Source organism: Anomaloglossus baeobatrachus, chromosome 1, assembly GCF_048569485.1.
Source record: "Anomaloglossus baeobatrachus isolate aAnoBae1 chromosome 1, aAnoBae1.hap1, whole genome shotgun sequence".
In the NCBI taxonomy this organism is placed as follows: domain Eukaryota; kingdom Metazoa; phylum Chordata; class Amphibia; order Anura; family Aromobatidae; genus Anomaloglossus; species Anomaloglossus baeobatrachus.
In genome coordinates this window covers 432772710-432798037 of record NC_134353.1, presented here as the reverse complement: position 1 = coordinate 432798037, position 25328 = coordinate 432772710, and the positions used below count along the sequence as shown (strand labels likewise).

Sequence of the window (25328 nt, the reverse complement as noted above, 5' to 3'; positions counted from 1 at the left end):
ATTATTATAAAGAACTGCATGACCACATTGAATAAAAATTAATGTTTACTCCACTGCTCCGTGCCTCAGGAGCATTGCAAACCTGAAGAGGAGTTTAGAGCTCACCAAACTTTCTCTGGCTGAGGTGGGGAACTTCAAGACCCAGAGGTAGGTAGCTGGGAAACAGAAGAAGGGGTAAATAGGGAAAAATGTCAAGGAGCCTAGTTCTGACCAGGCACAACCTAGTAAATATGCCTGTTGGCTGATATGAGGAAGGCAGGGCCAGGACTAGGATCACTACAGCAGGGCGTTGCTCCTACCAACCAGGAAAATGAATGCTGCAGCAAGGAGGGAAATAGGAGTGCAGCAAAGCCCAGACAGATGTTGATGGTAGGGTACTCTATAATTAGGCGAACAGACAGGGTCCTCTGTTCCAAAACCATGAATGCCAATCAGCGTGTTGTACTCGGGTTCAATATATTGCTGATCGGATACACAGATTGCTGGGTGGAGCTGGGGGGAAACCCAACGGTCATGATGCACATTGGTACTAATGACAAAGTTAGAGGCAGGTGGAAGGTCCTTAAAAATGATTACAGGGAACTAGGAGAGAAGCTGAAATGCAGGACCTCCAAGGTGGTGTTTTCAGAAATACTACTGGTGCCACGAGCGTCACTAGAAAGACAGCGAGAGCTTAGGGAGATAAACATGGGACTTAGGAATCGGTGCAGGAAGGAAGGGTTTGGGTTCATGGAGAACTGTGCCGACTTCTCAGTCGGCTACAGGATCTACGGTAGGGACGGGCTGCACCTCAATGGGCAGGGTGCAGCTGTGCTGGGGGAGAAAATGGTCAGACGGATGGAGGAGCTTTTAAACTAGCATCTGGGGGGGGGGGGGGGTAAGGTAAATGTACAGCATTTACAGTATGGGTAAATGTACACGGGGAGGGCAATAACAGAAAACTGATAATTGGAGTTTGCTATAAACATCCTGAAAAGCAGGAAATAATAAATTCTTTATTAAGGGGGATTTCAACTATCCAGACATTTAATGAATCTCTTTGGTTGTGATAAAAGCTGTAAGTTTTTATCAGCATTTAAAGACAATTACCTCTCTCAGTTGGTAGATGAACCGACCAGAGGATATAGTTTGCTGGATCGGATCCTGTCAAATAGACCAGATACCATTTTAGATTTACAGGTCCGGGGGCATATGGAATGCAGCAACCATAATATGTACGTTTTCTTTCCCTCCTCTAGAAGGACCACCGATATCTCTTCCTCTTCATGTTGGTCTGAGTGAAAGGATTGATCCTCTTCATCAGAACTCTGCTCCATCTCCCATCTTGGTCTATTATGGCAGGAGCTGGAATGTGACACCTGAGGAAGGACTAAGCTGGAGACCATCGTCTGTACTTCCTCTCTAATCATGGAACATGTTTGATAGGAAAGAAGATTCCTCCTCTTTTGACGATTTTTGATGTACAGTCACCACAGAGACATTTCTGGTATGCCTCTACTAACTTGCACATCGCAAATCTTTTCCTTGCAACTCTCCTAGATTCTTTTTATGCAGTTGCACCGGACCTCGCTGAGGAACCCCTACCCTAAAAAACATAAGGGCAGTCTATGAGATGGGAACCTACTCTCAAGCGGAAACACACAATCTCTAGGCAACTTACATGGACCAGGGGCAGTTCTGAAACATCCAAGTGGGTCAAATCTTTAAATGTTTACTCTTAATGGCACTCTGTGGCTCGGCGCTAGGAGCATCGTCCCAAAGTACTGGCACAGGCTGAGGGACCTCTCTTTGAGAGGTGTGGGCCCGGACCTCTTGACAGGAGGAATGAGAGGGACGGACCCCCTAAAAAAAAATCCTGGGCCGGATGCATTTATCCACGGATATTGAGGGAATTAAGCTCAGTAATTGACAGACCGATGTATCTCATCTTCTTAGACTTTCTTGTAACAGGGTTGGTTCCTCAGGATTGGAGGATTGCTGATGTGGTACCGATATTTAAGAAAGGTAAGAGGGTGAAGCCAGGCAACTACCGTCCAGTAAGCCTGACATCAGTAGTATGCAAAAATTTTGAAGGCATTTTAAGAGATGACATGCAAAAATATATTGCAGAGAATAATATAATGGACAATCAGCATGAATTATTGAAAGATAAGTCGTATCTAACCAACATGTTGGGTTTCTTTGAGGAGGTAAGCGCAAAACTGGATATTGGTAATGCAGCTGATCTCATTTATCTGGATATTGCAAAGGTATTTGATAGTTAGCCACATAATAGCCTTGTACTGAAGCTCGAGAAACAGGGATTAGGGGAAACTTTAGGCCACGTCACGCACAGCAACATCGCTAGCAACATCGCTGGTGAGGCACGGCTTTTGTGACGTAGCAGCGATGTTGCTAGCGATGTTGCTGTGTGTGACATACAGCAACAACCTGACCCCTGCTGTGAGGTCGCTGGTTGTTGCTGAATGTCCTGGACCATTTTTTAGTTGTTGCTCTCCCGCTGTGAAGCACACATCGCTGTGTGTGACAGCGAGAGAGCAACAACTGAATGTGCAGTGAGCAGGGAGCCGGCTTCTGCGGACGCTGGTAACCAATGTAAATATCGGGTAACCAAGAAGCCCTTTCCTTGGTTACCCGATATTTACCTTCGTTACCAGCGTCCGCCGCTCTCATGCTGTCAGTGCCGGCTTCCTGCGCACATAGCTAGACTACACATCGGGTAATTAACCCGATGTGTACTCTGGCTAGGAATACACGGAGCCAGCGCTAAGGGGTGTGTGCTGGTAACCAAGGTAAATATCGGGTTGGTTACCCGATATTTACCTTAGTTGCCAAGCGCAGCATCGCTTCCACGCGTCCCTGCTGGCTGGGGGCTGGTCACTGGTTGCTGGTGAGATATGCCTGTGTGACAGCTCACCAGCAACCCGTGTAGCGACGCTCCAGCGATTCCTGCCAGGTCAGGTTGCTGGTGGGATCGCTGGAGCGTCGCTTAGTGTGACGGTACCTTTTAAGCAGACTGATAAGGTATTGGCTAAAAGATAGTAAATAAAGAGTAGTCATAAATGGTACATTCTCTAAATGGTCTATAGTCAGTAGTGGGGTGCCGCAGGATCTGTCCTAGGAGTGATTCTTTTTAATCTCTTTATTAATGACCTTGTGGATGGGATTGATAGTAAACTGTCAGTCTTTGCTGATGACACCAAACTATGTAGGATGTTAAAAACTGACCTTGATAGTACAATATTACAAAACAATCTGGATAAGATGTCAGAATGGGCAGATACTTGACAAATGAGGTTTAACATTGATAAATGTAGAGTAACGCACCTAGGATGGAGTAATCTTATAACTGCGTATACATTAAATGGAAGTAAACTCGGGACTACAGAACAGGAGAAGGACTTGAGTATTCTCATTACAAATAAGCTGAGCAACAGTACTCAATGTCAAGCAGCAGCTGCTAAAGCAAACAAGATTTTAGAGTGCATAAAAAGAGAGATTAGATCCCATGATCCCAACGTATTGTTACCCCTCTATAAATCCCTTCTAAGGCCACATCTAGAATATGGGATTTAGTTTTGGGCTCCATATTTTATATTAAGAACTTAGAGTCGGGGGACGTGGCCTAGCTCAGTATGTGAGTGGAAGCAGATCCTGTAGCTCCTGCCAAGCATCTAGGAAATCTCTAGGGAAGAAACCCAAAAAACACTCTAAGAAGTCACAGGCTGCAGCTGGACGACCCTCTGACCCCCCCTGACCTGATTGCAGTGCTTACTGGCACAGATATGAGAAGTAGGGGGCCGAAAAAGCCGGTGGGAGAAGTGGAGGAGCAGAATAAAGATGGTGCCGTGGGCAGCATGGAGCAGAGAAAAGATAATGGTGCAGACGCTGAGGAGATCAGAAGACAGGCTGCAACATGGCTGGAGCGTTTTGCCAGGCAGGAGAGCAGTGGCCAGCACATAGAGACAGTGAGAGGTGAGCTGCAGATGAATATGGGACTTGGAGACAACATGGTGCTGAGTGAAGGAGGGGGGAGGGGGGAGAGCAGCGAGGGAGCTCAGGCCTGCATGGCAGAGACAAATCCCAGATCTCAGGCAGCACTGCTAGGGAAGCTGACAGGCACACAGAATATTCCTGAAGAGCCCACACTGAGAGACATCCTCACAGCAGTAATGGTATGCAGAGCATCTATTACTGAGGTGACCCACCAGCTGGGGAGCCTCATGGAAGACATGGCATCCATGCGGCACAAGCTTCATGAAGTGAAAGAGAGAACAGGAGTGGTTGAGCAGAGTCAGTATCATGGAGGACCGCATGGCAGGATCTGACAGAGACGGGCAGCGTGCAGCACAGCAAATAGCAACACTCTTAGCAAAAACGGATTACCTGGAAAATAGATCGAGACATAATAACCTGAGATTAATTGGCGTCCAAGAGAAAGTGGAAGGTACATCCCCAACTGAATTTTTTTGAGGAATGGCTGAAAAGTAAAATTGGATCTGAGCATCTCACCCCTCTATATGCGGTGGAAAGAGCCCATAGGGTTCCCACCCACCCCCTGCCTCCTGGACACCCACCGCGACCTGTCCTGGCCAAAATACTGCATTACAGAAACAGGGATAATATCCTGAAGCATGCCTGAGGACACCCGGACTTGATCATCAATGGCTCCAAGATCCATTTTTCCAGACTACTCCACAGAAGTGCAAAAGCAAAGAGCCAAGTTCATTGACATCAAGAGAAGGCTGAGACAACTAAATCTGGTATACTCCATGATGTACCTGGCGAAGCTCAGAGTAGTAGCGGGAGGAACAGTGCACTTTTTCCTGGATCCTAAGGAAGCGCTAAGATGGCTGGATGGCAATGAACAACGCTTGCGGCGGGAAGGTTGTGAAGGGGAAGCTGGAGACTGACTTTTGGGGACACCCTACCTCTCATCACATGCAGTGGTGTAGAAGAAGAATACTATGTTATAGTTGCCGGGGAGGAGTTCCTGTTTGAAAATTGTAAAAAATATTTTTTTTTTTTGTTTACCCGGGCAATCTAAATTTAAATCAAGGGGTCTGCAAACACCACTGAGGATGGGAGGAAATGGAATCCTGGCTATGGAAAGGGACTTTCCAACTCATACTGGACTCGCAATGCATAAATACTAAACTAATTTTTATTCTCCCCCCCCCTCTTTTTTCTTTTCACCCCTCTCTTTCTCCTCTTTTTCCACCCTCTTTCTTCTTATACTACTTTTCTCTTTCTCTCCTTTGTTTTACCCACTTCCCCTCCCCCTTTCTTTCTCCTTTTTTTTCCTTCTTTCCCATAACTTGCTTTCGTTCTTCCCCCTTAATTTTTAAAAAAAAAAAAAAAAGGAGGCATTGCGAGAATATGGCAGTACTGCAATACTGATCAGATGGACAGCCGGATACCGTGCACGACAAACAGGAGGGGTCCGCCCCTCATTCTGGAGGTCCTGGTGTTATTGATGGTTGATTGGGCCCTGTGCGTCGTAAAAGAGGAAACGCGACAAAAGATGGACACGGTATCTGGCAGACTTGCCAAGGCAAACATATGCCCTCCGTCCCTGATACAAAGGGGACTGGTGGCAACGATGTGTTACTATGTTTATTGTTGGGGGGGGGGGTTTATATTGGAGGGGGGGGAGGGGGGGCCGGTCGACAGTCTCATTTGGCCTATTAAGGAGCTCTGGGAGAACGAGAATTTGTCAATTAATCATATGGCAGGACGCATTAAGCTAATTAGTTGGAATGTTATGTGCTTAGCCTCTAGCAACAAAAGGCAAGCAGTATTTCAATTTTTACGCACAGAAAAACCTGACCTAATTTGCTTGCAGGAAACACACGATACCGGAGAAGCTGCATCTACTGGATAGAAGGTGGCTCAGGGTGGGGTATCATTCTACATATTCTGCATACTCCAGAGGGGCCAGTATACTAGTACGCTCAGGTGCACGGTTTGAATTTCTAAAGGTCATCGTGGATAAAGATGGGCGATATGTATGTCTTTTCTGTAGGCTGGGGACAAGAGCCGTAGTAATTACATACCTGAGCCATATTGCAGCAAACTACTTCACAGTCTGATAAATTTATTGGCAGACTTTCCGGGGATTCCCTTTATGATAATGGGAGATTTTAATAATATTCCGAATTCACATTGGGACAAAGGGAGACATGAGGTACGAAAAATGGGGGGGGTAACTGTACACCATTTGGTAATTTACTTAAAGAAACGGCGCTGATTGACCTGTGGAGGACTCGGCATCCGGAAGTGTATCAATACTCCTGTTATTTGGCTACGTTCTCATCCCTTTCGCGCATTGATCTGGCCTTGGGCAATGAAGCAATGCAAGGCTTGGTAGAGGGTACTAAATACTTCCCCAGGACAGTATCAGATCATTCGCCCCTGTGTGTAGAAATAGACCTGGGGGAACAACAAAACCAAAATAGACCCTTATGGAAATTAAATCCCTTTTGGTTACAATTAGTGGAAGAAGGGGGGGTATTAGTGATAGTTTAAGGGAATACCTTAGGTTCAATGAAGGATCAACATCTATTGGAATGGTTTAGGAGGCAATGAAGGCGTACTTGAGGGGATTGTATATTAGGGGTATATCTAAGGTAAAGTCGGAGGCAAGAAGGCAGAATCAGCTTGCATTTCAGGAATTGGGGGAGGCTGAAGATGCTTTAATATCAAACCCCACGCCGGCGGCAAAAGCTAGGATGAAGGCAGCTCAAAAGATGGTTAATAGATTGACCATACAGGCAGTGGAGAGAAAGAAAATGTTCCAGACCATGCAGTCCTTTGAGAATGGAGAACTGGCGGGTCACCTATTATCAGTGATAGCTGCAGCACAGAGGGAATCGACATATATTGCACGGTTACAGTCAGTAGATGGGGCAGTTGTCATGGACAACTCGGGGATCCTAAAAGAACTAGAAACATTCTACTCTGATCTATACTCAGTCAAGGTGCACCCGAAGGCGGGGGAGTTGGATGAATTTCTAGGCAGAGCTCAGGTGCCAGTCCTCTCAAGGGAATCTAGAGAGTTACTAGACGAGCCATTTGACTTAGAGGAGTTGGAGCTAGCTCTGAGTGATATGGCGAATTGTAAGGCGCCGGGGGTAGATGGGTTTCCGGCTGAAGTATATAAGCAACATAGGGAGGTTTTACTGCCGGTGCTGCTTAAGGTATATAATTCATGTCTGGAAAGAGGAAAGCTGATGCAGTCTATGCAGGAGGAATAATTGTGATACTCTCTAAAGAAGGCAAAGACCCGGGTTTGCGAGCCTCTTACAGACCGATTTCACTATTGACAGTAGATGTAAAGCTCCTGGCTAAGATGCTTGCAAATAGGCTCACCAAAGTCATTACATCCCTAATACACCCAGATCAAGCAGGGTTTATGCCCAACAAATCCACGGCAACTAACCTTAGGAGACAGTACCTGAATATGCAGATACTGGTGGAAAATAAGGGGAGGCGGGTTATTCTCTCCCTAGACGCGGCCAAAGATTTTGACAGCGTAGAGCAGGCCTGGGCAAGGGGCGGCCCGCCTACTGTCTGTAGCCAGCCCGCCCGTCTTAGCTCAGAGTTGGAGGCGTGGCCTGATCTACGATTTTACACCTCAGCCCCGCTCTCTCTGCAGAGAGCTATGTATCCCGCAGTGCAGTGATAAGCAGCTGCCACGCCCCCCACTCTGCTGGTCATGCCCCCTCTTGCTGCCAGTTATGGCCCTCTGGATGCTGGTCACAGTCTCTGGATGCCTTCCATGGTGTCCATGCTGCTAGCCACGCCCCTTTTGCTGTCGTCCACGCCCCGTCTGAATGCTGGACACACACACTCCTCGGATGCCTTCTGCCTTCCTTGTCTCTTCCTGCTGCTGTCGATGCTGGCCACGCCCCCTTTGCCTGCCCCTTCTACCCAGCATCCTCACATGTGACCGGCTCATCTGCACAGCGGCCACTTCAAAAACGTCTGTTCTGCAACTGAGGTAAGTGCAGCAGTAGCAGCAGGGAGAGCAGAGTTCCTGCAGGAGGGAAGAGCAGGGGAGCAGCACTTGTGTCTTATCAGGTTCCCCCTGTGCCTGCAATAGAAGAAGCAGACACTCAGGGAACTCAGAGAAGGCAGCCAGAGGAGCCCTCAGGCTCTGCTGCTGTAGTGCTGCCTGCCTGTGCCCTCAGCACCCCCAGGGCCAGTATGTATGCCCCACAGGCCACCAGGCCCAGTATGTATGCTCCCCACTGGCCACCAGGGCCAGTATGTATACTGGCCACCAGGGCCAGTATGTATGCTCCCCACTGGCCACCAGGGCCAGTATGTATGCTCCCCACTGGCCACCAGGGCCAGTATGTATGCTCCCCACTGGCCACCAGGGCCAGTATGTATGCTCCCCACTGGCCACCAGGGCCAGTATGTATGCTCCCCACTGGCCACCAGGGCCAGTATGTATGCTCCCCACTGGCCACCAGGGCCAGTATGTATGCTCCCCACTGGCCACCAGGGCCAGTATGTATGTCGCGGGCGGCGGGGCACTGCGCTCGCTAATGCTCAGGTCCGGCGCTGCTGCTGCTGCTCGGTGGCTCGAGCGGTGGGCCGGATCCGGGGACTCGAGCAGCGCTCCTCGCCAGTGAGTGAAAAGGGGGTGGTTTGTTTGAGGATTTAGTCCGTGACGCCACCCACGGGTTGTGGTGAAGATGGGCACCACCGCTGCTGGTAACGGTGATCCCGGGAGCGATGGTAGGGAGCAGCTGGGATGTTGTTTTACCCCTCCGTGGGTAGGGGTTGGTGGTCCCGGGGCCCGGTGGTGTGACGGGGAGACAGTGTTGGTGAGGTGCAGGGTTGCAGGGACAGCGCAGCGCAGTGCCGGATGGCACTGTTGTACTCACTCAGATAGAAAGTCACAAAGTCTCCGGTAAACCAAACCGCTGGATGGACGGGTCCCGCAGCCGGCTGCAGTGTCTCTCCCCGGACAGGTGATGGCGGCTGTCTTTCCCTGCACCTTTGTGTACTGTCTTGACTACGATGGGTTCCCAATGGTAGTCCGCTCCCCGGTGTATGGATGCCGGAGGAGCCCGTTTTGCCCACAGGCGCTAGCCCTTGGGTCTCTAGCCTGTGGCGGTGGCTGTATACCCTCACGGTGCGGACGGTTGCCTTCTGACGGGACTTGGGTAGTTAGGAAACCCCCGGGGTTCCTGTCACACTAGGATTTGACTGTTAACGGCGGCTCCAAGCCTAGTCGGGGTCCGATGGCCCTGCCTGCGTGTGCTAGCTTCACTTCGCTCCCCGATTCGGTTGGCTCCGCCCCACCTGGTGTGGAAATCAGACCCTGGAGGGAGGCAACAAGAATTTTGTGTCTGACTAATGTAACTGTCCGGGGGGTGGGTGTGTGTGTGCGTCTTACCTGTGACGACCTGGCTAGCCCAGGGCGCCAGATGTATGCTCCTACTGACCTTCATATTTTCATTGAATCTTTGATTTGTTTAACTTACTGTTTGTTTATGGAGGGTTAGTGTATATACTATATACAGTATTGGGTAGAACTGAGTTTATTATATTAGTCCGGCCCTCTAAAACCATGCCAATTTCTCATGCGGCCCCATGGGAAAATGAATTGCCCACCCCTGGCGTAGAGTGGGGGTACCTATGGGCTACGATGCGATCAATGGGGTTTGGGGAATTAGGTGGGTGCAGCTGTTGTACTCTGCTCCTACGGCAAGAATTAGGGCAAATGGCAGCATGTCAAATAGATTTTCTCTCTATAGGGGCACAAGGCAGGGGTGCCCACTGTCCCCCCTGTTGTTTGCTTTCGCTATCGAACCACTGGCGGCAGTGATGCGGCGGGATCCTGGTGTAGTGGGTTACCGCTATGGGAGTGTGGAGGAGAAAGTAGCCTTATATGCGGACGATTTATTATTGTTTCTGGGAGATGCAGGGAGTTCCTTGGAGGCGGTAATGATGGTCATATCTAACTTTGGAAGGATATCGGGGCTCACGATAAATTGGGACAAATCGGTTTTGATGCCACTAGATGAAACAGCCTCCAATATAGTGGTGACTTGTGCTTCAGTCAGGTGGTGTCAGAGTTTAAATATCTGGGAATTATGATATCCAATAAACTGACTGAGTATGAACGTCTTAAGTAAAAGGGGGGCGAGATTAAGTTCAAACAAAAGATTCTGGCCTGGTCCAAACTGTACCTTACGATGGTCAACTTAGCTAAAATGATACTAATGCCCCAACTGCTCTATGTGCTCCATAACGCCCCGGTGTGGCTACCACAAAATAGGTTTTATAAAATAAATTCTATTTTCCGAGGCTTAATCTGGGGAAGGAAGCGCCCACGGATGAGGTTAGAATATTTAAAGAGACCAAAAGATGAAGGGGGACTGGTTCTACCTAATCCTTGGTGCTATTACTTAGCTGCCCAGAGTCAACGGGAAAGTTTCGTCCACACTCTGCATCATATCCTACTATACAGTTGATAGCAGGGTGGATAAAAATCAATGTTTTTTTTTTTTAAATAAAAAAAAAAAAAAAAAAAAAAAAAAACGGATTTTTTTGATTTAAATCGGATTTTTTTCAATAAACTGCTTTTTTGAGGAAAATATTTTACCATCCAAAGGTTGTTCCATCATGAGATAAAGCTGAGTTGTTTAACTCAGTAGAATAAAGGCTGTATATGTGTAACATTCACAATGCCATGCTCTTCCAGAGGTTTCTGTAGGATTAGTGGGCAGTTTCTCTCCTATATTATCACAGACGCTCGCTTTACTTACGCAGTTCTCAAAACTGAATTTGACTCCGCAGAGGTCTCAGCCTCTTCTTCACGGCAAAAATATTACAACATGAATAGAGTTGAGAAAAAGACCTTAATCCTCTTGTTCTACAAACCTATGAATACAGAATCAACCCCTTCAGTGCGAAGTCCAAGAAGTTAGACAATATGTTTCTGATTGTTTGGAGTGGAATGCACAACACAAGAAGAATGTGAATCTAAGTGTGAGGAGGAGGAAGGGCAAGCAGACAAGAAAATGAAAGTGAAACTTTGAGCACAATACTGCAGCATAGCCACAGACAGACAAGTCTGGATCTGTTTGTGTGTACGATCTGAGGTTTATTACATTCTTTCCTTATAATGGCAGCAGGCCGTAAAAGAGACCCAGTTTGGGAATATTTTAATGAAGCTCCTTCACCTATCGGTAAGGCAGGCATGCGTGCAAAATGCAAACGATGCAACAAAGAGATGCAAGGCCTGGTGGCACGAATGAGGCAACATCATGAGAAGTGCGGTGATGAAGATGACCAAAGAAACACTTCTGAACAGGCAGGATCTTCAGGTTGGTAAACATTTTTATTGAATCCTATTTCTAAAGACTGAACTGTCATGTGTGAGAAAAATTATATTTCTTATTATTACTGCATGTTACTGTCATTTGGTACAGTTATGAAGACAAACAAATATTCCTTTTGGGGCAGGGGCAGTGATGTGTTGTGTACAATAAGCAGAAATTGTATAATAAACAATAAAATAACAGCATTGACTTTTTTTGTTTAGGGGAATTCATGGATTCTGGATACTATCCACCTCCAAGATCACCATCATCCTGTTCTACAGTTTCAGAGTTATCCATCCAGGATAGTGCTTCATTAGCAGCAGCATCATCATCAGACACCCACAGCCACATATCACCATCATCCAAAAGGAAGAAAAAACCTTTACCTCCTGGAACCACCATAGAAAGGTTTGTGATAAGAACTAGCAGATTAGAAAAGGAGTTGATTGATGAAAAAAATTGCCCAGTTTATTCATGCAACGAACTCTTCTTTCCGTCTGACTGAGAACCCACATTTCATTAATATGGTTCAGTCACTGAGACCAGGATACAGTCCACCCAGCAGAGCTGATGTTGCAGGGAAACTGCTGGATCAAGTGTATGACAGAGAAATGGAGCAATGTGCAACAGCTCTGAAGGGTAAAATTGTTAACCTAAGTATTGCTGGGTGGAGTAATGTCCACAATGATCCTATTGTATGTGCTTGTATAACAACAGAAGAAGGTAAAGTCTTCCTTGCACAAACAACTGATACGTCAGGAAATGCACACACAGCAGAATACTTACAAGAAGTGTCAGTAAAAGCTATAACGACATGTGAACAAAAATTCAAATGTCTAGTACGCAGTTTGGTCACTGACAATGCTGCAAACGTATCCAAGATGAGAAGAGATTTAGAAGAGCAGGGAGGGAATACAAAGCTGCTAATAACATATGGTCCACAGGCTATTTACTTCATGCAGCATTTGCTTGGACCTGTCCCGCCCACAGCCATGACTCAGTCATGGGTACGGGATTGAAATAGACCAGGTGAGTGCTGCTAAGAGCAGTTCTACTATTCATATGTGAGGCCGTATGGCACAGTTTATAAAAATATTTTAGTGTAGGACTGCCTCAAATGAGATTTGCCGTGACGTGGCGAGGCAGCTCAAGAAATTGCAATTTTTTGCCAAAAATCTCAAAATTTTTTTATAACAAGTACAGTTTGGAATGTTTAGTGCTGAAGTGCACATTTGGTGCTGGCTTTTTGTTTTTTCTTCATTGAATTGGTCGGTGGTTGACCTCCACCTTGCTATGCACCCCAATTTGGGATGTATTCCATCTGTCTAGATTTTGGCGGTTGGTGACTGTTCACATTAAGTCATCAGGCTTTGTCCACAGGCTATTTACTTCATGCAGCATTTGCTTGGACCTGTCCCGCCCACAGCCATGACTCAGTCATGGGTACGGGATTGAAATAGACCAGGTGAGTGCTGCTAAGAGCAGTTCTACTATTCATATGTGAGGCCGTATGGCACAGTTTATAAAAATATTTTAGTGTAGGACTGCCTCAAATGAGATTTGCCGTGACGTGGCGAGGCAGCTCAAGAAATTGCAATTTTTTGCCAAAAATCTCAAAAATTTTTTATAACAAGTACAGTTTGGAATGTTTAGTGCTGAAGTGCACATTTGGTGCTGGCTTTTTGTTTTTTCTTCATTGAACTCTTCTTTCCGTCTGACTGAGAACCCACATTTCATTAATATGGTTCAGTCACTGAGACCAGGATACAGTCCACCCAGCAGAGCTGATGTTGCAGGGAAACTGCTGGATCAAGTGTATGACAGAGAAATGGAGCAATGTGCAACAGCTCTGAAGGGTAAAATTGTTAACCTAAGTATTGCTGGGTGGAGTAATGTCCACAATGATCCTATTGTATGTGCTTGTATAACAACAGAAGAAGGTAAAGTCTTCCTTGCACAAACAACTGATACGTCAGGAAATGCACACACAGCAGAATACTTACAAGAAGTGGCAGTAAAAGCTATAACGACATGTGAACAAAAATTCAAATGTCTAGTACGCAGTTTGGTCACTGACAATGCTGCAAACGTATCCAAGATGAGAAGAGATTTAGAAGAGCAGGGAGGGAATACAAAGCTGCTAATAACATATGGTTGCAGTGCTCATTTGCTGCACCTCTTAGCCAAAGATTTAAGTGTTCCAGAAATAAAGGCTAATGTTGTTGAAATTGCTAAATACTTCCGTAATAATCATTTTGCTGCAGCAGCTCTGAAAAGGATGGGTGGAACCAAGCTAACGCTCCCACAAGATGTTAGATGGAACTCTGTGGTGGACTGTTTTGAGCAGTATATCAAAAACTGGCCTATTCTGATGTTCTGATGACACATTGTGAAGAAAATCGAGATAAAATAGATGGCACTGTCACGGCCAAAATCCTCAACATTGGGCTTAAGAGAAATGTTGAACATATGCTGAGCTTCCTGAAACCCATCTCTCAAGCGTTAAACAAAATACAGAAAAATAGCTGTTTTATTGCGGATGCTGTTGAAATTTGGAAGGAACTGAGTGAACACTTAAAAACAGAACTACACATGGACAGAATTAAATTACAAGAAGTAAACAAACGAATGGGACAAGCACTGACTCCAGCTCATTTTTTGGCAAATATTGTCAATATCCAATATCAGGGTCAAAACCTAAGTGCTGAGGAAGAGGAGTTAGCTATGACATGGGTGTCCAGCAATCATCCATCTTTAATGCCAACTATAATAATCTTCAGAGCTAAGGGGGAACCATTCAAGAAATATATGTTTGCTGAAGATATTTTAAGGAAGGTCACACCAGTAAACTGGTGGAAGTCACTTAAGCGCTTGGATTTAGAGACTGTTCAAGTAATGATTTCACTTTTAACAGCAGTAGCTTCTTCTGCAGGCATTGAAAGAATATTCTCTTCCTTTGGTTTCATTCATTCTAAATTGAGAAATCGGTTGGGACCCAATAAAGCAGGAAAGCTTGTTTTTCTTTTCCAGATTATGAATAGGAACAAAGAAGATGATGATGAAGATGACGACAAGTGAGCTACAGAGGACAGCAGGGACAGTAGTATTTAAGTTTTTCATGTGTCGGCTGGGCTGACAGTCTAAAGCTGGTGTCACACACAGCGACAACGACAACGACGTTGCTGCTACGTCACCATTTTCTGTGACGTTGCAGCGACGTCCCGTCGCTGTCGCTGTGTGTGACATCCAGCAACGACCTGGCCCCTGCTGTGAGGTCGCCGGTCGTTGCTGAATGTCCAGCTTCATTTTTTGGTCGTCACTCTCCCGCTGTGACACACACATCGCTGTGTGTGACAGCGAGAGAGCGACGAAATGAAGCGAGCAGGGAGCAGGAGCCGGCGTCTGGCAGCTGCGGTAAGCTGTAACCAGCGTAAACATCGGGTAACCAAGGGAAGGCCTTTCCCTGGTTACCCGATATTTACCTTCGTTACCAGCCTCCGCCCTTGCTGCTAGTGCCGGCTCCTGCTCTGTGCACATGTGGCTGCAGTACACATCGGGTAATTAACCCGATGTATACTGTAGCAAGGAGAGCAAGGAGCCAGCGCTAAGCAGTGTGCGCGGCTCCCTGCTCTCTACACTGTGACATGTAGCTGCAGTACACATCGGGTTCATTAACCCGATGTGTACTGTACCTAGGAGAGCAAGGAGCCAGCGCTAAGCGCGGCTCCCTGCTCTCTGCACATGTAGCACAGCGACGTTATTAGCTGTGACAGCTAAGCAGCGATCATAACAGCGACTTACAAGGTCGCTGTTACGTCACAGAAAATGGTGACGTAACAGCGACGTCGTTGTCGCTGTCGCTTAGTGTGAACCCAGCTTAAGTTTCTTAAAATATATAATTTTGTTTAGCCAAATTAGTTAACAAACATGGATGTTTGTTTAAGCAAATAACTTATGCTGTAATGTTGTTATTGTTTCAGTTGAATAAATCTATTTAAATTGTTATTAAGGTCAGGATTATTTTTCTCCTTCCTAAGTACAACAGAACAGTGGTGTCCAAATATGAATGATTAACCCATTAAACTGGGGAGAAAAAAGTAACATAAAAAGTGATTCTAAAAATCTTCATCTACTTGCATGTTAAAGTAGCAAGAACGAGTTTAGGTAGAAACTTTGATTTAAATCACTGATTTAAATCAAGCCTTACTGACTAGTGATTTAAATCGTGATTTAAATCAGTTAGATTTAAATCAAATCCACCCTGGTTGATAGATAAAGTATGGGGTAAGAATCAAACAGGTGAGACAGGTAACAGGGTTCACTAGATATACCCCCATGTGGGACAACCCTAACATTCTGGAATTTTTATCCCTTAAAGAATTTGGGCAATGGAGGAGAATTGGTATCTGGTACCTCTCCCAAGTGAGGGATGGAAACATATTTAAGACTTTTGAAGTACTGCTTAAAGACTTCCCACTGGGACATGGTATGTTTTATAAATACCTGCAGCTACGTCACGCATTTGAATCGCAGAACAGAATAACACCAATTGTTATACAATCAGATAGTGTAATTAATATATTAGGCTAAGTTCACACTTCAGTTATTTTGCATCAGTCACAATCCGTAGCCTTGAGGAATTACGGAATCCTGCAAAATATTTTGCAGGAATCCTGTATTTCCCCATAGACTTCTATTAGTGACGGATTGCGACTGATGACCCTGCGTTGCATCCGCTGCGTCGCGGTCCGTCGTTTTTGACTGACCGCCGAGCGGGGAGCAACGCAGAATGTAACGTTTTTCGGGCCGTCAAAATTAACGCGCCGCGCAGGAATCCGTCGCCATCCGCCACACTTGCAATGTATGTCTATGGTGCTGGATTCCGTCGTAATCCGTCTTACGACGGAATCCAGCGCTGGATTCCGCCATGCTCTACTGAGCATGCCCAGCATGTTTGGCACGCCCACTGGGCTGTCCCAAACACAAACGGATCATGACTGATCCGTCAAAAAACGGATGCACAGCGGATGTAACGGACGCAACTGATCAGTTTTTTCACAGGATTCCTGTGAAAGGAATCCTGTGAAAAACACATCAGTTGCATCAGTTGACATCTAAAAAACAACTGATCCGTTGCTGACGGACCTGACGGATTGAAAACAACTGAAGTGTGAACTTAGCCTTAGGGACGCAGAGAGGGACGGCAGGATGTATATCGATTGTCTACGGGGGACTTCTGTCCATGTCGGTTGGGAGGCAACAAATTGGGGCATATGCAAGGTGGGGGGAAGATTTGGGAGAAATTGGGGAGGAGAAATAAGAGTCTATTTTGCAATATGTCATCAAAATATCTCTGAGCGAGGCGAAACGGCTATCGCAATTATATGTTGTATACAGAGTATATAGAACCCCCGTGTGGATGAAGAAAGTGGGAGTGAGAACGGATTCCAAATGACCAAAATGTACTGTGGAGGAAGCAGGGATCATGCACAGGTTGTGGGAATGCCCGTGTTTACAAGGGTTTTGGATCACAGTGTTAAATTTAACCCCTTCAGCCCCCGGGCACTTTCCGTTTTTGTTTTTTGCTCCCCTTCTTCCGAGAGCCGTAACTTTTTCATTTTTCCATCAATCTTGCCATATAAGTGCTTGCTTTTTGCAGGACGAGTTGTACTTTTAAATGAAACCATAGGTTTTACCATATAGTGTACTGGAAAACGGCAAAAAAATTCCAAGTGCGGAAAAATTGCAAAAAAAGTGTGATCGTACAATAGTTTTTGGGATATTTTATTCACTGTGTTCACTATATGGTAAAACTGATATATATATGTGATGCCTGAGGTTGGTGCGAGTTTGTAGACACCAAACATGTATAGGTTTACTTGTATCTAAGGCAGGGGTGGGGAACCTCCGGCCCGCGGGCCGCATGCAGCCCGCGATGACCTTTTATGTGGCCCCCGGGCAGATTCCTGGGGGCTGCAGTGATGGGTCCGCCGCTGTGTGCCCGGCTCCTGCACTGACGCCGCTGTGTGCCCGATGCCTGCACTGACGCCGCTGTGTGCCTGGTGCCTGCACTGACGCCGCTGTGTGCCCGATGCCTGCACCGATGCCGCTGTGTGCCCGGTGCCTGCAGTCCTGCCCTCTGTGCCCCATCCAGTGCTTGCTTTGGGGCCTTCCAGTTCTGTGTAGAACCCCCCCAGAGTTGTGTGCAACGCTCAGTGCTGTGCCCCTCCCCACCCATGCTGTGTATCACCCGAGGTTTGTATCCCCCCAGTGATGTCAGGGCTCTGCAAGTGCTGTATGCATGCCCTGTGCAGTGTGCCCTCCCAATGATGTGTATCACCCCCAGTGTTGTGTTCCCCCAGTCATGCCTGTGCTCTGAAAGTGCTGTCCGTGCCCCCATTCCCTCCAGTGATGTCTCTGCCCCCCACCAGTGATGTTTGTGCCCCTCTTGTGATGTGTGTACCCCCAGCCCCTCTTGTGATGTGTGTGCCCCCAGCTCCTCTTGTGATGTGTGCGCCCCCTGCCCCCCAGTGATGTCTCTGTCCCCTCAGTGATGTCTCTGCCCCAGCCCCTCTTGTGATGTCTCTGCCCCCAGCCCCTCTTGTGATGTGTGCGCCCCTTAGCCCCTCCAATGATGTGTGCGCTACCCAGCCCCTCCAGTGATGTGTGCGCTACCCAGCCCCTCCAGTGATGTCTCTGCCCCCCAGTGATGTCTGTGCCCCCAGCCCCTCTTGTGATGTCTGAGCCCCAGCCCCTTGTGATGTCTGTGCCCCCAGCCCCTCTTGTGATGTCTGTGCCCACCCAGCCCCTCTAGTGTTGTCTGTGCCCTCCAGTGATGTCTGTGCCCCAGCCCCTCTTGTGATGTCTGTGCCCCCAGCCCCTCTTGCGTTGTGTATGCCCCCCAGCCCCTCTTACGTTGTGTACGCCCCCCAGCCCCTTTTGTATTGTGTATGCCCCCTAGCACCTCTTGCGTTGTGTACACCCCCCAGCCCCTCTTGCATTGTGTAAGCCCCCAGCGTCTCCTGTGATGAGTATGCCCCTTAACTCCTCTTGTGTTGTGTATGCTCTCCAGCCCCTCTTGTGTTGTGCTTTCCTCCAGCGTCTCCTGTGATGTGTATGCCCCAGCGTCTCCTGTGACTTATACATCACATTGGAGATGCTGGGGGAATATACATCATAGGAAGTGCTGGGGGTATACACATCACAGGAGACACTAGGGACATTCATAACACAGGAGGGGCTGGGGGCATCTACATTACAGGAGGGGCTGGGGGCATTTACATCACAGGGGACATATATGTTCCCCCAGTGTCTCCTGTGATGTATATGCAGCAGTCCCAGCGTCTCCTATCTGATGTGTACACATCAGTCCCAGAGTCTCCTATGTGATGTATATACCCCCAGCCCGTCCAGTGATGAATATGCCTCCAGCGTCTCCTGTGATGTATATACAAAGAGTTGACTGCGCTACAGACCGAGACAAACCTGGAAAAGCAGTTGTCAGAAGCAACATGATCTGTATCATCAAACATCACAGCCGCACCAAAGAGAAGCAGCTACCACAGTAAGGGTGAGTTAATTAATTGTTTGACCAAATATTGCAGGGTTATTTTCACATTGATAATTTGGTGCGGCCCCCGAAGGTTGGTAGAAATTGCCAAATGGCCCCCGGCAGTAAAAAGGGTCCCCACCCCTGATCTAAGGGGTTAAAAAAAAATTCACAAGCTTGTCCAAAAAAAGTGGCGCACGTTTTGCGCCATTTTCCAAAACCCGTAGCGTTCTCATTTTTCGGGATCTGAGACTCAGTGATAGCTTATTTTTTGCGTCTCGACCTGACGTTTTTAACGGTACCATTTTTGCGCAGATGCTACGTTTTGATCGCCTGTTATTGCATTGTGCGCAAAATTTGCAGCGACCAAAAAACGTAATTTTGGCGATTGGAATTTTTTTGCCGCTACGGCATTTACTGATCAGATTAATTGATTTTATATTTTGATAGATCGGGCATTTCTGAACTCGGCGATACCAAATAGGTGTATATTTTTTTATTTGTTTAACCCTTTAAATTTCAATGGAGTGAAAGGGGGGTGATTTGACCTTATAGGTTTTTTCAAACTTTTTTTTTTTATTTTACTAGTCCCCCTAGGGGGCTATAGCGATCAGCAATCCGATCGCTCTTATCTATCTGCTGATCATAGCTATACAGCTGTAAACAGCAGATACAGTCACTTCCTGTTTCACCCTGCTCCGAGCCGGGTGAAAACGAAAGTGAAACTTCATAGCTGCAGGCGTCATCACAAGACCCTGTGCTACGATGGCAACCACCGAAAGTCACGTGATCATGTCACGTGACTTCCGGTGGGGTCGGGGTAAGTAACTGTCATGGCGGCGCCCATATACATATCGCTGCCAGATTTTGGCAGCGAAATGTAAGCGGTTAATGGCCGCAGGTCTAAGCGATTCCACCCGCGGCTAGCAGGCACACATGTCAGCTGTTGAAAACAGCTGATATGTGCGCGGATCGCCGCCGCCTGCCCACGGCAGGGGGCGGGGATTAATGGCACACGATCCATGACGTACCCAGTACGTCATGGGTCGTTAAGGGGTTAATTCAATCAGTGATGTAAGTGGACCTACCCAGAAACCCGCTGGTGTGTGTGCTGGGCTATGTGGATGAAGTGGGTGTGGATGAACAAGTGAAACTTGCAGTGGCATGATTGTTGTATGCAGCAACGAAACTAATTGCCTTGTATTGGCTATCTGAAAAAGCACCGACACGTAAGGAATTCCTTGAAAAAGGGAATTATATTATTTATATGGAGAAAAATGTTTATATTAAAAGGGGAGGGAGAACTCAATATGAGAAGATCTGGAGCAAGTGGCTGGACTATCCAGGATTAGCGTCATTTGAGCTACTGAAAGATAGGTAGGAAAGGAAAGATCGCAGTGGCTGAGAAATAAGGAGGGCAGGTCATTATGTGAATAAAGAGGGATGTAGAGAGTGGAGGGGTGGGACTGTCGACCGGAAGAGGGTGGGGGGAGTGAGTATGTGTGAGGACTACCCTCACAATTTGTTGTTATGTTTAACAAAGTTTTAAAATGCAATAAAAATTTATCTGATTTAAAAAAAAAAAAAGAAGTTAGAGTCAGTTCAAAGGTGGGCAAACTAGACTACTACAAGGAATGGAAGGCCTCCCATATGATGAGAGGCTGAAAAACTTGGCTTAGAAAAAAGGTTTAGCTGAGAAAAAAAAAGACATCTCAGAGGAGATCTCATTTATATGTATAAATGTGAAGTCAATATAAAGAACTGGTTCATGACTTATTCCTTCCAACGACAATACTAAGATCCAGGGGGCATTCATTATGGGTCAAAGAAAGACGATTCTGGCAGCTAAATAAGAAAGGGTTCTTTACTGTTAAAGCAGTCAGACTGTGGACAAGAGATAGTAATGGCAGATACTATAACAGCTTTTATATCAGGTCTGGATGATTTCCTCAGTACACATAACATTATCGGTTATAAATGATTTAGTAACACAATGTATAATTGGTGGAGGAAGGGTGATCTAGATGGACCTAGGGCTTTTTTTAACCTATGTAACATGATGTCAGAACGGTGGACAATAACAGGAGAACCCATTGCAGAGGAGGAATTTTCTGTAAGTGAAACTCTCTCATAATGCCTAGTACTAGTGTGGGTCACGAAAGAGTGAACTGACTTCTCTGGTGCATCCTCAAGTTTTAAAGTTGTTTAACCTTTTAAACACATCAGATACTTATTCAAACCTGTAAAGACTGACTGCCCACTTCAGGCCAGCTTATATGCCCAGAACCCATTTGGACCAGTCTCAAATAACCCAAGATTGATGCGGAGTATCCTTATCTGTGTACTGGCGGTGTATGATCAGTGGTCCAACATCATTCAACCATTAAAAATACCAATTACTTATTTGAAGCAGTGAAAAGTGGCAGTCTGCCTACTTTGATGCCACTTCTTATGCCTGGAACCTATAGGGGACAGTCTGTATTGAACTTCTTTTGAAGAGGGGCAACCCTAAAGGCCCAGTCACACTAAACAACTTACCAGCGATCCCAACAACGATACAACCTGATAGGGATCGCTGGTAAGTTGCTAGGAGGTCGCTGGTGAGATGTCACACTAAGTGACGCTCCAGCGATCCCACCAGCAACCTGACCTGGCAGGGATCGCTGGAGCGTCGCTACACGGGTTGCTGGTGAGCTGTCACACAGGCAGATCTCACCAGCAACCAGTGACCAGCCCCCAGCGCCGCGGTAACCAACCCGATATTTACCTTGGTTACCAGCGCACACCGCTTAGCGCTGGCTCCCTGCACACCTAGCCACAGTACACATCGGGTTAATTACCCGATGTGTACTATGCTACGTGTGCAGGCAGCAGGAGCCGGCTTCTGCGGACGCTGGTAACCACGGTAAACATCGGGTAACCAAGAAGCCCTTACCTTGGTTACCCGATATTTACCTTCGTTACCAGCGTTCGCCGCTCTCACACTGCCAGTGCCGGCTCGCTGTTCCCTGCACTCCTAGCCACAGTACACATCGGGTTAATTACCCGATGTGTACTGTGGCTACGTGTGCAGAGAGCAGGGAGCCGGCACTGACAGCATGAGAGCGGCGGACGCTGGTAACGAAGGTAAATATCGGGTAACCAAGGAAAGGGCTCCTTGGTTACCCGCTGTTTAGCGTGGTTACCAGCGTCCGCAGAAGCCGGCTCCTGCTGCCTGCACATTCAGTTGTTGCTCTGTCGCTGTCACACACCGCGATGTGTGCTTCACAGCGGGAGAGCAGCAACTAAAAAATGGCCCAGGACATTCAGCAACAACCAGCAACCTCACAGCAGGGGCCAGGTTGTTGCTGGATGTCACACACAGCAACATCGCTAGCAACATCGCTGCTACGTCACAAAAGTTGTTCCTTAGCAGCGATGTTGCTAGTGATGTTGCTTAGTGTGACGTGGCCTTAAATGTATATCTACAGTGTGGGATTAGTGGCACACAGTCAGTTAACCCTTTTGATAATAACTTTCATTGGCCAGATTGATACCCAATTTTGTGCCATTTATTTTGGAGCTGCTTTCAAAATGTAGTCAACTCAGCGCATCTCATTGTATGAAGAAAAAAAACAAACAAAAAAAACATTTATAGATAAAAATTACCGAGGGTCCCACTGTTGGTCCTCTAGTAATCAGAAATTTTGGGGTCCTTGAATAGAGCATACTGCTGTCCTATTGATCATACTGGAAGATATGGCTGGCACAATGGAAATCAAGGTAGGTGCACAGTGGCGGGGCTGACATACAAAATGACCACTGAAATTTGGTGGCGAAGTAGACAAGATATTTTATTGAAGTGAACTTGTAGAGGAATGGCACTCACCAGTTCTTGCTGTGCAGAAGAATGTTTATTCAAACGTGGATGTTACATGTGTGGGGGGGCTGGCGGGGAGGGAGAGGACCACCAGACACGTCAGACGACGGCCGTTTCGCACTTTCACTTAGTGCTTCAGCTGGTCCGGCCAGCTGAAGCACTGAGTGAAAGTGCGAAACGGCCGTCGTCTAACGTGTCTGGTGGTCCTCTCCCTCCCCGCCAGCCCCCCCACACATGTAACATCCACGTTTGAATAATAATTCTTCTGCAGAGCAAGAACTGGTGAGTGCCATTCCTCTACAAGTTCATATCATGATATTCTTTTCTATAATGAGCACCCCAGAGCAGCACCGATTTTTGCCTGCTTGCTATGGACTTTAATCATACAGCAGGTGAACAAATGTGTGGAGCAGTGCCCTGGATTCCTTTCTAACTTCCTGTATTTTATTGAAGTGTCATCTCTATTTACTGTCTATTAGAACAATGGCTACAAGACCACACAAGAACAGGAGACTCAGAATCCATCTTCTTTTCACCATAGGGGGTGGCATCAATCAGATACTTCTCATCTATCCAGGAAACTTAATAAAATGTGGAACAACCTTTTTAAAGATGACCTTTCACCAGTTTTAGCATATGAAACTGACCACATAGTGTTTACAAGTGGAATATTGTTATTACACAGGTTACATTTTTCATCCCCATTGTAGAGTGGAGACATTAACTTGTAAAGTTTCGATTCTAATTTATGTTAAAACCAAGTGGGCGTTAAAGATTTTTGAATGTACTTTTTCCTTTGCATGACGTTATCCAATCATAAATAGGGGTAAGAAAAAAAATGCCTCCAGAAAAGGTCAGAACAAGCTTTCTACTATGAGACATGTAATGACACAGCCCTATTCTCCTCCATTATCTCACTGTAGGTATCTAACGTGTAGAGTAGAGCAGAGCTATATGTTATTACGTACATATCTTGCAACCTTCACGTCACTACATTCAGTGTGGGAGGAATAGAGCTAATCTGTATATCACAACAAACACCTCTGCAGCTTTAATCTCAGGGCAATGTCAGCTCTGCTATACTTGCCCTCCTCACAGACAGCACTGTGGGATGAACACTGCAGCTGTAATGCTGTTAGTAAAGACACACAGTAGATGCCAGCAGGGAGACCATGGAAGAGAGCAGAGTTGTGTGACATTCCAAGTGTCTCAAACAAGAAATCCTGTTCTGACCGTCTCAGAAGTGTGTGGTTTTTGTTTGTTTGGTTTTTTATCCACTGCATGACCCTTGCTTATGATTTTACAAAGCAATGCAGGGGAAAAGTACACATCCCCAGAGACTAATCTTTGTCAGCACCATCAAAGTCTTTGCATTAATTCAAATCTAAGTTTTACTAGCCAATATCTCAGCAACAGAGACATTAAAAAAAACAACACGTTTTACTGATTTGTGCAGCCACTATTATATAATGTGACCATTATAACAAGCTCAAGCTGGTAGGAGATCCTCTTTATTGTGAAGGCAATATTCTAAAGCAATAAGATTTATCTATGGGACTATTATTATATTTCCTGCACTTACCTGCTTGCGATTTCTGTATAACGAAGTTGTAATTTCTCTTGAAGATTATGCTGTGGTTTATAAAAAATATGGAAAAAGTTAATACAGCTCCATTTTTGAACACTCCCTAAAGAAACAAGTCCTAAAGAAGGAATCAAATGACAGAGGGGAGAAAACGTAATTTCAGCAGCAAGAGCTCTGCAGACGCACATATTGGCCTACTGCTGAAACTGTGGAGATCTGCAGATATTGTCAATCTAACTCAACACCGTATACAGATAGAAATACTGCAGGTTTACAGTATTCAATGCATTTGCTTCCCCAACCAAGAGTTCAGAGATTCCGTAAGAACGACATTCAATCACAGTAGTTGGGGAGATGTGTGTAGTAGCCCACTCACCATGTTACCTTTCGGGAAACATCCCTTTTCTCAAGAATGAACTTCACCTGTAACCAGGAACTCAAAACGAATATTATCAGCCATGCTATAAGATGTCCCTGTAGTTAAGTAGTGACATTTGTGGTGTCTACCCTGTTTCTCTATAGGGCTATGTTTACACACTGCATCTTTTTCTGATTGCATCTTGAGTGTATCTTTTTCCTGTGGTCACAGAAAATGCAGCTTGTGGCACAAAAAAATGCATGACGTTTTGCCGCGTTTTTGTTAATGTGTTTTTTAAAGGAGAAACTAAATATGATAGGACAGGATAAGTGATAGATTGCTAGAATAGATCCAGAATATATAGATAATAGATACTTAATAGAACATATAGAATAGATAATAAGAACAGATAGAAAGAAAAAACAAAATAGCTCGATAGAGGGGTAGCTAGCTTGGCCAGCTGTTTTTTTTTTGTTTTGTTTTTTTGGTAAAAAAAATGATGTGGGGTCCCACCCCATTTTTCATATCCAGCACAGTTACAGGCTGCAACCCTCAGCTCTCTGCTGTCCCTTGGCTGGTTATGAAAAATAGAGGGGATCCCACACTTTTTTTTAAATTATTTGATTTATTTA

At 46.1% G+C, this 25328-nt stretch overlaps 1 protein-coding gene across 1 annotated transcript in view; it reads right to left on the bottom strand.

The window, feature by feature from the left end:
- Nucleotides 1-25328, bottom strand: part of NDUFA7 (NADH:ubiquinone oxidoreductase subunit A7) — an 84561-nt gene that overhangs the window by 29490 nt on the left and 29743 nt on the right. Inside the window, exon 2 of the mRNA XM_075337872.1 lies at nt 24336-24385. Coding sequence (XP_075193987.1) covers nt 24336-24385 — 50 coding nt within the window. The remainder of the gene's footprint in view (nt 1-24335; nt 24386-25328) is intronic.